Source organism: Schistosoma haematobium, chromosome 5 (assembly GCF_000699445.3).
Source record: "Schistosoma haematobium chromosome 5, whole genome shotgun sequence".
NCBI lineage: Eukaryota > Metazoa > Platyhelminthes > Trematoda > Strigeidida > Schistosomatidae > Schistosoma > Schistosoma haematobium.
Genome location: NC_067200.1, coordinates 20,503,719 through 20,517,546, shown reverse-complemented (window position 1 = coordinate 20,517,546; position 13,828 = coordinate 20,503,719). Strand labels below are relative to the sequence as shown.

At 39.3% G+C, this 13,828-nt stretch overlaps 1 protein-coding gene across 1 annotated transcript; it reads right to left on the bottom strand.

Annotated features, from left to right (window-relative positions):
- Nucleotides 1-301: 301 nt before the first annotated feature.
- On the bottom strand, nucleotides 302-13,507 carry PDAP1 (heat- and acid-stable phosphoprotein). The gene is made up of 6 exons (XM_012941971.3): nucleotides 12,779-13,507; nucleotides 11,119-11,483; nucleotides 10,143-10,210; nucleotides 8,303-8,505; nucleotides 6,067-6,221; nucleotides 302-4,243 (listed from the first exon to the last, which is right to left on the bottom strand). The coding sequence occupies exons 2-6, from the start codon at nucleotides 11,123-11,125 to the stop codon at nucleotides 4,074-4,076; spliced, it is 603 nt and encodes a 200-aa protein (XP_012797425.1). The 5' UTR covers nucleotides 11,126-11,483; nucleotides 12,779-13,507; the 3' UTR covers nucleotides 302-4,073.
- Nucleotides 13,508-13,828: the final 321 nt, after the last annotated feature.

Here is a 13,828-nt window from a genome sequence, read left to right as displayed (position 1 = left end):
CGGAACATTTCAGAGAACAGTTCAGCTGGCCTTCAGCGACCCTACAACTACCCTCCATTCCCAAACAGTGTGAATGGAACATTGAAGTAGGTCCCCCAACTCTAGTAGAAGTTCAAAAGGCTATAGCGAATCTGAAACGAGGAAGGGCAGCTGGTCCAGATGGATTGGCTCCAGAAGTCTTTAAGGATGGTGGTCCAATTTTAGCGATTAGGTTGACTAATATTTTAGCTAAGATCTGGGAGTTAGACGTTATCCCATCTGACTGGTCATAATCACTTATCGTCCCAATATATAAGAGAGGGTCAAACTCATCCTGTGACAACCACAGAGGGATTAGTTTAACAAATATAGTATCTAAAATACTAGCCTCGATAATTATCAAACGCCTAACTAAGACTCGTGAACTGCAAACATGAGAAAATCAGGCTGGCTTCAGACCTGGTCGTGGCTGCATCGACCACATTCACCATTCGTCAGGTTCTAGAACATGGGCATACTTACCGGCGTCCGACAATGGTGGTCTTTCTTGACTTTAGAGCGGCATTTGACTCGGTAGACCGCGGGATTCTGTGGCAGTCTGTCATTAAAAGGCGTACCTCAGAAGTACATAAACCTTGTGAAGGCTCTTTACTCGAACACTACTAGTCGAGTCAGAGCTTATGGCGAACTGTCGTCTGCTTTTACAACCTCAAGTGGTGTCCGTCAAGGCTGTCCACTTTCTCCATTTTTGTTTACCTTCTTCATAGACCCACTGATGGAATTAACATTCTCGTCTACTGAATTCTCGGGTATTGATCTCCTTCCAGGTGGTCCACTTATCGACTTAGAATACGCAGATGATATAGTCCTGTTTGGTGAAGACGCTGATAAAATGCAGAGTCTTCTGGTAGCACTAAGCAACAATGCCAGAATGTTTGGAATGCGCTTCTCTCCCTCTAAATATAAGTTGTTACTTCAAGACTGGCCTGCATTAACACCTGAACTAAGGATAGGAAATGAAGTGGTTGAACGCGTTGACAACTCCACTTATCTCGGAAGTCTGATCAGCCCTAATGGGTTTGTGTCTGACGAAATCTCAGCATGGATTCGAAAATCTCGTTTGGCTTTTGCCAACTTACGTCACTTATGGCGAAGGCGAGATATCCGTTTATCAATTAAGGGACGAATATACTGCGCGGCAGTTCGTTCTGTTCTACTTTACGGCAGCGAAGCATGACCATTAAGAGTAGGAGACACTCGTAAGCTACTACTATTTAGAAACAGATGCCTCGGATATTGCTGGCATCTGCTGGGATGCAGGGTATTAGGAAATGATGGTAGACCAGTTGATAAGGTTGTGAATCTTCGTCGACTGAGATGGTTGGACCACGTGTTACGTATAACTGAACACTAATTACGACGACGCGCAATGCTGACTAGCGTTGAAGATGGTTGGAAGAGTTAGAGGAGGCCAAACCAAAACCTAGCATCAGTGCTTGGAATCACTAACTTCTAGTCTGAGCCATGTTGGTAGGTGCAGACTACTTGGTCGGGGTCCGCGTGACTATCGTAACCAATGGTTAGAGACTCTGAGTGATGTTTTCCAGAATCGATCACAATGACATAGATGTATGCACTCTCTGTCTTCCCTCAAACTAAGAGATTAAAATCGCTTCATATCTTTCTTTCTACGAACTAATTCTTTCCTCTTGTACTATATCCTTATTGCAATCTTTCTTTTATATATTACCACCTCTGAAATAACTAATTTTATGAACCTGGTGTTCACCTTGTGTTAATGAGGTATGGCACCTTGGACCGATGCATATATCTGCCTGGTCCTACGTTGTAGCTGACTGACTTTTCTCGTATATTATTATCGACCTAATTCGCGTTAGTGAATATAACGGAATTAAATAAGCCTAATGCGAACAATGGCTTTTGATTATGTTTATTTTATACACTCAGTGATTTGAACAGGCAATCAAGGAGATGAAATCAAGAGAGGAGTGACGTGAAATGACGTGTAGTGGAGATGTCATGTGAACCAACTCTATTTAATCACGTGTTAATCAATATTCATAGCCAGGTAAAAATAGGTTACAGACATGTGGTGAATAGGATAAGTGTATACACACATACGCTCATATAAAGACAGTTGGGGTTGGTAAGTTGAATAATTAACAAGGTCAAAATGTGACTCAATAATAACGGATAAACTGGCGTGTCCAGAAGCTGGAATAAGGTATATGGGCTTAACATAGTAAGTGACACTACGATGCATCTAATTTATCCAACTAGGTTTTCTCCGGTGAAAATCACATGTGTTTATTCAAGATTTATTTTCTTTGAATTAGAGCTGTGTGTTCTATGGGTTTATGTTGTTAAAAGAGAACACTTGGAAATATTCATCAGCCAGTCTCTTTCCGCTGTGGATATTAGTAAGGGTGTTCCGCAATGCTCTGTTTTGTACTAACAACAAGAAAGTTGGATTCTTCAAATAAAATGTATTGGGTACGGTCCTAAAAAGTTTACTGGGACCAGGATTATAACTTACACCAATTTAAACGAGACTATCTTCAATTGGTAGTATATGGAATAGGGTTTGTTGTTTTTCTATACTATGTCCCAGTTAACGCCGTTAATGTATGTGCTAAAGCGGTTGGATAGTCCACGCGATACTGCAATTTTAATCATCAAACTATCAATCAGAACGCCAGGAAGATCGGACAAACAACTCACTATTTTGTATTCTTCAAACTTACAATTCATGTGATTATACGCGTTAAATACAAGATTATGACGTACTATAAATACAGACGAATATACGTCCCTCAAATATGTCACTAAGGTTTTATTTGAGAAACAATCACTACAATTGAACACGTCCTGTAGGTCTTAAGGATATTAATGTTTGTTATAATTCAGCTTGCTGGTTAAATTTTCTAACCACGCAATTTCTAATTGAACTAACATTTACATGTGAATAACTCAAGCTTTATTTAATGCAAAGAAAAACCAGGGAATGTCGTCCTTAGTTACTTACGCCTGCTAATCCTAATGGAGCAAAGGCCGCCGAATGTCGTCCTTACAACAAGTATATTCACGACTATGACTAAGATTAACTGACTTGACAGAATCTGTTAATGCACATGATGGTCAGATTTCAATGTAATGCGATGATTTAGTCCATTTGAGACGCTTAATTATTGAGTTCTTACGATAACCAAGTAGGTCAATTGGGGGTGTGGTAAAACTAAGAGAAAAAGCTGTCACAGTTTGAAACCAAAGATTTGTATCACTAGAATGTGGTGTTAGGAAAGATAGACAAAGAGAGATAATAAAAATCAGTTCTAAAGATAATACACTTCTTGCCTAATGAAATAGAGCATTCTTTCACTACTGGGAGATCCAAGTCCAAGATCTTTTTTGTCTCACGCATCCTCGTTAGGATCTTTGAACCGCCCAACACAAATGAGACAAAAGCAGTCAGTAAATTCATAGACTGATCCATTCTTCATTTAAATATTTCTGATCGTCTCTAAGCTAATTCTACACTTGCCAGCATAGCATACTAAGGTAGGCTATGGATTGAAATACATGTGGCACGTCCCAACCATTCATAATTTCATGAGAAACCACTTATCGTTTTGTATTCGCTATACTGTGTTAAATCTTGAAATTCTTTACTTAGTGATTGCACTATACACACAAACAAGCATTTGCTCTAAAAGCTGATTGAAGGTATTATCAAGCTTAATACAACCATACAAGAATACAGCTGTATATATATAAATGTTTTATATAGTTATTAAAATGTATAAAAGAGAACACGTTGGCTAAAAAAGAATACAATTTATGAATTAACTTTTCATGTTATTAATACAGAAAGTCAAATAACAGAGAACGTAATCTAAAACAGTTTTATGGCATGTATCGAAAAGAATAAAGATAGTTGGATTTGCTTGAGTATTATATATATATATATATATGGCAACTTTGCAACATAGTTGTTATTCCTCATCTTTATATGTGAGTCATCAGACAAGCATAGACTTAGGGATAATATAATCATTGACCAACCAATTAATCGATCAGTTATCATCGGTGAGTACTGATGAGTTTGTATTGTTTCTTTGATTGACTATTTGATGTTCTTTGTTACTTTTAGTATGTTGTTTACCACTACGACCACTTTTCTGTTGTGGTTTTGTCTGAGATGTACGTTTGGCTGCAGCGATTGCTGCACGCTGTGCTTCACGGGCTAAATGATAAGATTGTGAGATTAAGGAAACATAAGCAACGTTATTTTAAATACTCGCATGGTATGAAATAAAACGAGTTTTACATGGAAGAATATATTGCATGTATAAACTTTTAGTATTATTAAATATTTACATATAGGGACCTAACGAGTTGTTATTTCCTAACTACTGGAAAAAGTGGGTCGTGGTCTACAAAATAGGAATCTTATGTTGAAAGTCAGTTCATTATCACCGAATGAGGCGGTCAGGATAAGCATTATACCTTCCCAACGACGTTTTACCCTGGCGTACAATATCAACCGGTGTAGGAGCACGTCGGAAAAAGAACTAAGGGCAGCCAAACCAAAACATGGCACTAATCAATGGGTTCATTGACTATTGGACTAAGCTGTATTGGTAGGTGAAAAATATCTGGTTGGTATCTGCCTAATCACTGGTCGGAGACTTGCATGACATATCTAGCCCCCACATGCCCTGGTACGGCCGAGGGTGAGGAGAGTCCCCTCTCCAAATACTCTCACATGGCCGCATGTATACAGCCACTGACAGGGAAGTCCTACTCACTGCCTTCTCGCAGCATTACTGTTTACGAAATCGAGAGGGAAAAAAGCGAATGTCCGGCTCTAACCGGGTTGGTAGACACGAAGAGTCCACTTAAGGGAGTTGGGAAACCCTGATTACAAACCGATGGTGTATATGAGCTGCAGGATCCTGAAGGAACGGATGGTGTATAAACCAATCACTGGTCACCGTCTATTATGGGACTACATCTGACGTCGCTCTACTGCCTTGTGGACCGGACCTTTAGGTCGAAGGCTCCGGGTGTGGCTCCCTAAGAAAACCACCTGTTTCGGTTTGGGCACCCAGACAGTATCACAGCCCACACACAAATCAAGTGACTTGTGTGGTGCGTATCTATTCGGTGCCCCTTTGTACTAATATTTATATGTTTAAACAAATATGATAATATAATATAATAATAACAGATATGCCTCAGATATATTGCTGGCATCTGCTGGGACGCAGGGTATTAGGGAATGATGGTAAACCAGTTGATGAGGTTGTGAATTTTCATCGACTGAGATGGTTGGGCCGTTTTACATATGCCTGAACTCCGACTATCACGACGCGCAATGCTAATCGGTGTTGGGAATGTCCGGAAGAAAGTTAGGGGCGGCCAAACCAAAACGTGGCATCAGTCCATAAAGTCACTAACTTCTAGCCGTAGCCATGTTGGTAGATGCAGACTACTTGGTTGGAGTCCGCGTGACTATCGTAACGAATGGTTGTAGACTGTGTGTGGACATGGCTCGGAATCGATCACAATGGCGTAGGTATATACACTCTCTGTCTTCCCTTTAAACAATGAGATTAAAATCGCTTTATACCTGTCTTTTTACGAACTAATTCTTTCTTCCAGTGCTATATCCTTATATGTAATCTTTCTTTTATATATTACCACCATTGAATTAACTACTCTCATGAATCCGGTGTTCATCTTGTTGTGCTAATGAGGTATGACAACTTGTATCGATGCATATATATGCCTGATCCTACGTCGTAGCTGACTGACTGATGCATGGTCTTACTACTAACAGTAATTAACTTGACGACTGAGAACTTTTTCTGAGCTTTAATACAATTCGATAAACAATTAATCTCTCTTATCATACAAAAACTATTCAATGATTTAGGGGAATACCTAAACTATGAGGTGTCACTGTTTTTCTACTCTTTCTATATATATAACTTACATTTTAAAAACTATACTCACAATTGTATACTGTTTGAATAATATGTAAAAGTACAAATTATAGTTTACCTTGTTTTTCTTGTTCAAGTTTTTGAGCTGCTAATTCACGTTCTTTCCTAACTAATTGAAGACGTGCTATGTTAGCTGCTAATTCAGTTTCCGATAATAATTTTATTGGATCAGTTGTAGCTTTAATAGATGCGGCAACTTCTTTTCGTGAAGGACTGAAATATAGAAGAAATTACTACTTTTTCTTTAAGAAAAAAAACTGAGTTTAATAGCTAATTTGCGTGCAGTTTACAAATAATATTGATGAAATGCAACATATACGTAATCAGTGGAATTTTTTTATTACCGTCTATTAAAACAACACATTCACTCAGTGCACCTCTAAGGTATATTGGTTTTGAGAGCTAATGATACGAATCGGCTGTCCGAACTGAACCAGACGGAGTAACGTTTAATCAGTCAGTCATAAGCAACATAGAACCTGGAACATATGTAAATCAGTTCAATTAGTCATCATTACAGAGATATGAAATTATCTAGAAGTAGTGTTATCGGTTTTAGTGAACAGACCAGCCACACAGGTGATTATAGGACATAAATCGGTATGATAAAAGTATAACAATTTTACAACTCAAGGTCTAAAGGAAGACAAAGTGGATGCTTCTGTGGCGTTGTGACTAACCACGCCATCTAACGTATCATACCATTGGTTTCGATTTTTGGACATATCCTAACCAGGTGGTCTGAACCTACTAATATAACTTAGACCAACAGTCAATGATTTCATAGACGTATGTTGTGTCTGGTTTTGGGTGTTTCTATTAACTTTTTTTCCAACCTACCTCTACACCAGCCAATATCGGGTGTCAAGGTATGAGGTGGTTCGGCATACGTAATACGTATCTGAAAAGATTTGGATAGCCTATCATCCTGAAACACGATAATAAATTTGAAGTAGGAATATAACTGGGGTAACTGATAAAACGTGGTATGGTCGTCGGCAAGCCGACGACACCCGGCACCCAAATGCCCTGGTATGGCCGAGAGTGGGGTGGGCCCGCCCTCCCTCTCGAAATACTCTCACACGGCCACGCGTATACAGCCTGTGCCAGGGAAGTCCTACTCACTATCTTCTCGTGTCATTACTGTTATTTACGAAAGTGAGAGGACGAAAAGCGAATGTCCGGCGCTTTAACCGGATTCCAAACCAATGATGCACATGGGCTCCAGTATCCTGCGGGAACAAATGGCGTATGAACCAATCATTGGTCACCGGCTACCATGGGACTGCATCTCCTCACGATGCTCCACTACCTTGTGGGTCAGACCTTTATGTCAAAGGCTCGGGGTGTGGCTCCATAAGAAAACCACCTGCTTCGGTCTGGGCACCCGGGGAGTATCACAGCCCTCACACAAATCGAATGATTTATGTGGCGCATATCTACTTGGTGCCTCCTTGTACCAATGTTTGTGTTTAAATAATAAATAATAATAATAATAACTGATAAAAGTAAGTCAATAAGTCAGAGTAACTTTTTGTGTGTTGATGTGTATGACAGGGGTAATATCATTCCAAAAAAATGTCTATGGAAGTCGGGTAATCTTTTTCACTTACCTAGTAAATACTATTTCTTGTTCAGTATTATTATTATTTAAACACATAAACATTGGTACAAGGAGGCAACAAACAAACATGCGCCACAAGACACTAGATTTATGTGAGGACTGGGATGCTCCCTGGATGTCCAGATAGAAGCACGTGGTTTTCTTAGGGAGCCCCACCCGGAGCATTTGACCTAAAGGTCTAATCCACAAGACAGTGGAGCAACGTAAGAGAATGCAGTCCCGTGGTAGCCCGTGACCATCAATAGGCTCATACGTTATTTGTTCCTTCAGGATACCGGAGACCATGTGCACCACTGGTTTGGAATCAGGGTTTTCTAACCCTCCTAAGTGGACTCCCCGTGACCACCAACCCGGTTAAAGAGCCGGATATTAGCTTTTCGTCCTACCAATTTCGTAAAAAAAACAGTATTGCCGCGAGAAGGCAGTGAGTAGGACTTCCCTGACAGTGGTTGCATGCACGTGGCCATATGAGAGCATTTCAAGAGGGCGAGCTGACACTCCCCACTTTCGGCCGTACCAGCACATTTGGGGGCCTGTTCGGTATTAAATGCATAGCATATACTATTACATTAGAACCAATATCTTCTAATTCTTTAGAGACGAGGCTCAAAAAATATCAACCGAAATCACCATTACACTATCAAAACATCAATTGATTAGAATAACTTACACAACTGTTTTGGAAGATTTTACATGATTAGGATTGCAAACTTCAATCAAATGACTAACACCCTTATGACGTTCAGTTGTGTCTTGCTCATCGTCATCATCTTCATCCTCCTCCTCCTCCTCATCATCATCATCCGTTTCAGTATCGTCAATATTCTTGTCATGAATTGTTTTATTGAGAGATGATTCAGCTTCTTTAGATAACTAAAAAAGTAAATCGATCAATATGATAATAAGCGTTGAATGATGTGCCATAAATGCAAATTTTATGATAATATCTGTAAGCAAAAGTTGGAAACAATCAGTTCGAAAAAAAGGACTCTTGCAGTTCAGACCACAGATTAACTGTATGTAGATTGGAAGTGCCGAATAGTTATTTTTTCCTAGTATGAGACTCCTCTATAGTGTGAATGATGAGACTAACTTATGGAACAAATCTCGTGCCTTGATGCTTAGCGGCAAGCGCTGAATCTCCCAATCGCTGAGTTAAGACCTAATGTTTTACATCTAACTTCATTCATCTAATGTGATATTGAGCGAGAATCATCCACCGCCATTAATGGTTAATTGACCTCCTCCAAACACGGTTGAACTCTACTAATTATGGACTTCCGCTATAACCTCAGTAACTGCCTCTCGGATTTAGTTAATGTTATGTTCTGCCATCGACAGAGTCTTTTACCAATATACACGCTTCTTATACGAAAACCCAACGGGCTATTTGAGTGCGAAAACCGAAAATGAGTAGGGAGCTTTTATTTGTTAAATTGAATCGGAAACACGTGTATACCTAATTTATGTCTCTCCTCTTCAAAAGACAACGCTGCATTTCCAATCAATATAGTGTCCCTTTTCTTGGAAAATGAAACCAGAGCTTGACCGATAGCGTGAGCCTGTCAGCACTTCACTTAGCATTTGACCTACATCTAAATGGCCCAGTGTTAGTTACTGATAAGCGTATGATTATTATTAGTGCCGGTAGTCTGGGGATTTTTTTTGGATTTACAGTTTATACTACAGACTGACCCAGAGTGTAAGTGACAGCACACGATTAATTATATCCCGATCGAAGCTGCTACCTTGACGCGGTGGTCGGGCTTGCCTATCGTGATGACCCAACCGAGCTATATTGGCTGGAACATATGTTCCTGCAGGTTCTACCATGCCAGGCAGGTCGATTGGTGAACGGTAAGACTAAAAGCAGCAACTCAAGGTCTGAGGGCGAAGTCGTACTGCTGACTGTAGAGGGGTGTGACAGCAGTAAGGTGTTTCCTTCAGACAACCAGCATCTGCAGCGATGCTGCCTTCCCACAAGGAGGGGTGGGGTTAGAAAAGGTCGACCCTAAAAATGTCACACCTCACCTTACCTCACGGATTTCCGTCTCCGGTGGTAAGGCCCTTTGAAGAACGGAGCTAACACGTCAAAAACCTTCCACAAAAAGGCCGTGCGCGACCGGCCTCAAGCAGTTGTCCCTTGGGCTCTGCGGTCACGCTCCCAGGTCGTCAAGACCAACACTAATCCAATTTCCTTTTCAGGTTCCTCAAGAAATACCCTTCCACGGTGTGGGCAGCCGGGAAGTGATATCAGCCCTCATACCCATGACAGCACAAGTTACTGACTGATTAATTATATTTGTATTCCGCTCTAACCATGTAATTCGTTCACGCAGAACAAATATTGTAATCAATAACGTGGTGTATAAACCTTGCTCGCCATATAATGTGTGAAGAGCCAGTCTCGAAAACGATATAACACCCAGATTTATGGTCAAATCTCCTTTAAAAATAGAACTCTAGAGACAAAACTTGATGGCCAACTTCCAAAATTTTGTATAACTTACTCCAAGTTGACGATCAATTTCTTCCGGGGCAGTAAACTTTCGGGTTCTACCTTTGTGCATACGTTTGCCTATTTTTTTAATAGAAAACAAGACAATCGTACGACCGGAGTTAATTATGAGTTCAAGACCATATCAACATTGATGCTTTTAGACTCAGTCACTAGCTAGTTAGTCTATAAAACCTGAAAATTAGTGTAAATTTTGAAAATTGCATAATGTAAGACAGTGTTAACCTTTTCCTCTAGCTTAGCCGGCCCTAACCTAAACAGGCCAATAATCTTTGGAAGGCAAAAGCAACAAACACCGTGAGACAAACTGTATTCGTTTAGGTTGGTGAGTGTGAACTCCTCCTTAATTGCAGTGATTTGTATAGTTGAGTACTTTACCATGTAGTTAGAAGTGTCACTTTTATCGTTAGTTTAAAGTAATCCCAAATAATGTCCGTATTCACACAAATTCGATTTGTAAACAAATGTGATAGTCGAGGGAATATGAGGTATTTGAGTACGAGAAACATGTAGATTGTCAAGATTATTATACACAGGATGACGAAGGTAATGGCCATTATCAAAAGACAGCTATAAAGTTGTCGTAATGATGGTAGCAACAACACTAAATGGTAAAAAATATGAAGAGGGTATAAGAATACGGAGGATTTAATTATAAGGCTACTCGTAATGACAGTAAATTAGAACCAAAAATGTTTAACGACTTGAATAGCTGAAAATTGCCAAGTGGTGGCATGGGAAAAGATTAGACAAGAGTGCGGCCCCCTAACAGAACCACTTGCTTCAGTTTGGACGCCCAGGAACTGTCCCAGCCCTCACACAAACTATTTGAATTGTATGGCGCATATATACTTGATGCCTCCTTGTACCAATGTTTGTGGTCAAATAGCTAATAAGTGGATATTCAGCGTTAATCATTTATCGATTACAGCTTTAATTGGTAACAACAAAAAATTGTGTTAAATTACCTCTCATTTTTGCTAAAATAGAATGGGATGTTAGATGAAGTCAGAAAACCCTTGGAATTGAAAGGGAGATTCAATCAAAAACACGGATACGATGGGCCAGAGATGACCTCGAGATTTTAAATTTCTTCACCACAGAAGTTATCACGCTACTTTACGGTGCTCAGTATCTTATCGTCACCCTGTAACGAACCTCTTATTTTTGTAACACAATGTCTTTATGCGGAACCGAAATGCCCATAAAAGATGAATAGATTGTCTCATGCAAATAGTTTTGGACGGAATAGAAGGAGCTTTCGCTTGATGAGCTTCCGCATCTAGAAGCATTAAATCACCAATACTTCCAGGCAGGAACCTAGGTATATTATCTATAAAAGAGGGAAGAGATCAAAAAGATTGATGAATCATAATAATATACTATCTTTAGTCTTCAAGAACATGTCAAGCTTTCTATTAAAGAACTCATATGAAGTCGTTTGTGCGAGCCCAGCTAGCAGCGAATTCCAGAATTTGACATAAGGCTTGAATTCGAGTCCCGAATTGATTTCGCGGCTCGTCATTGGATATGTTCCAAAGTGTTGCCCAAGGTTTACCTGTAGCCTGAAACGTGACTCACATGGACTGTTTCACAGTTTGAAGTGTAAAAGATATTCAGTTATCATCTCTCAAAGACTGTTCCATGTGTATAGGAAAATAAGGTTTTTGGTGTAAGATACATCAATTCTTGTTTCGTAAACTTTGCAAAAACGTACTAGTTTTCTGTTGTTAAATATTACGATTCTTGTGAATAGTTCAGGATCGGTAATATCACATTATGATTTACCAATTTCTTTTCCTTTTTTATTGTTAACATACCTAGGTTCCTGCCTGGAGGATTTGGTGATCCCCTGCTACTAAACACGGAAGCCTGTTAAGCGAAAGCTTCTTCTATTCCGTCCACAACCATTTGAACCATTTGAATATAATTTTCAAACATGAATTCCATGCCTACTCATTGTCCTTTAAGAGTAACCCAGGGAAAGTGATGTACTCAGGCCATTGTAATCGATGATGGCTCGATGAGAAATTCTAAATGTCTTTCCAAATTTCAAACAAGGAATAAAACAATTCAGTTACATTTAAGTACTTTGGAAGTTACAGTCATCTCATATTCATAAATACGACCAAGGAGGTAAATTGAGTTCAGATGCTCCTTCGCTCTCTGAAACCTAAGCGACTCCGCAACTGAATTTTCGAAAATCTGTCAATCTTGCTTAACAAACTATCGTTCCAGATGGAATTAAATCTCATAGCCTAAAGATTCCAAAGAGGATAGCAGTTCTTTAAGACTATGTTCACAATATAACTCCAAGAATTAAAGTGAGCTCATATAGAGAATGGAAGGTGGAAAGTGTGACTGAGGACAATAACTCTGCCTAAAGCAACAAGAATAAGGGCAGGAGCGAGAAACCAACAAATTTCTTATTAAACAGTCAACTAACTAATTTGAAGGGGACTCCGAAACCTACGGAATAGTTAACTCATCAGCACTTTGCTTAGATAAACCAGGAAGCATTTATTCTACCCTACGTGAAATAACATTCGCGCCATGAATGTAGAATGTTCAGGCCGTTCAGAACATCAACAACAAGAGTATTAAAAACTAAATGAAACGGAACAGTACATGGAACATAGATGAGGTAAATGAACTTTAATTTTCTCTAGGAGGTAGCATAACCCATTACATATGTTAGGTTTGGTGACTGCCGAAAATTTTGTAATCCTCGCGGTTTGTTTAATTGCGAAATTCAATTTTCTTCAAAAATATTGGCTGACGATGTGCAATATATAATGCCACGTAGTATCGATCTCTTAGTAATAAAATGTCAACAAAATCATCATGACACATGAAACATCCCAGTGACTCCCGCACTAGAGAGCGCGCAATCATGCTTAAGTCATTGTTTACTGTCACCAACTAGCAATTCGATTCCCATACATATGGTAATCTCATCTCCTCTATGTGTACTGGAAAATATAACCTTCCGCAGTGTTCACATTTCGAATTCGCTGCAAAACACTATCAAGCAGAAAATTTGGAACTGCCTTGGTAATTTCCAAAAATATGTTTAGACGCCAAGACCGTTGGTCTAAGTACACAATATCACTATTATTCATGCGTTTATTCAATAATAAATGTGTAGTACTACATAGAACTCTCATCCCAAAGTATTCCAACAAGTTTGTTTCGTAGAAAAAGAAAACAGATAACCGCACTTATATATACACAAATTAAATAAATGAACTACCTGGATCTGAACGAAATGATTTTCCATAAGATATGAATGTGTACTGGTTTATGTCTAAAAAAATAAGTATTTGACCAACCCAGCCTCAACAACCTATTCGTCTTGTAGTATATTTGCTAGATAAGGCACTGCAGAGCTTTTGTATTTTGGCTTCCGTGCATGGAATATAATGCATTGTCGTCGAGTTCTACCAGAAGATATGCAGGGAAAAACATTTGGAAAAAATGTAAAGCTAGCATCTGATAACACTTTTCAGGGGTTCGCAAGATGTCAAATGTCTATCCACAACCGTACTAATCGTAACCTCGTAAAATCTTTTTTCGAAATCCCGAAAAAATAATGATGGAGGGCCGTAAATAATAATAGGCCAAATGTAAGAATCAAAAAGTCGCAGGTGTTAATCCCGAGCGATGCCAAAGGGATGC

Coding starts and splice junctions, on each gene's coding strand:
- PDAP1 (XM_012941971.3), bottom strand. Junction 8,506..10,142: donor AAATTGATCGTCAACTTGGA/GTAAGTTATACA, acceptor TTACTTTTTTAG/TTATCTAAAGAAGCTGAATC. Junction 4,244..6,066: donor ACTTGAACAAGAAAAACAAG/GTAAACTATAAT, acceptor CTTATCATTTAG/CCCGTGAAGCACAGCGTGCA.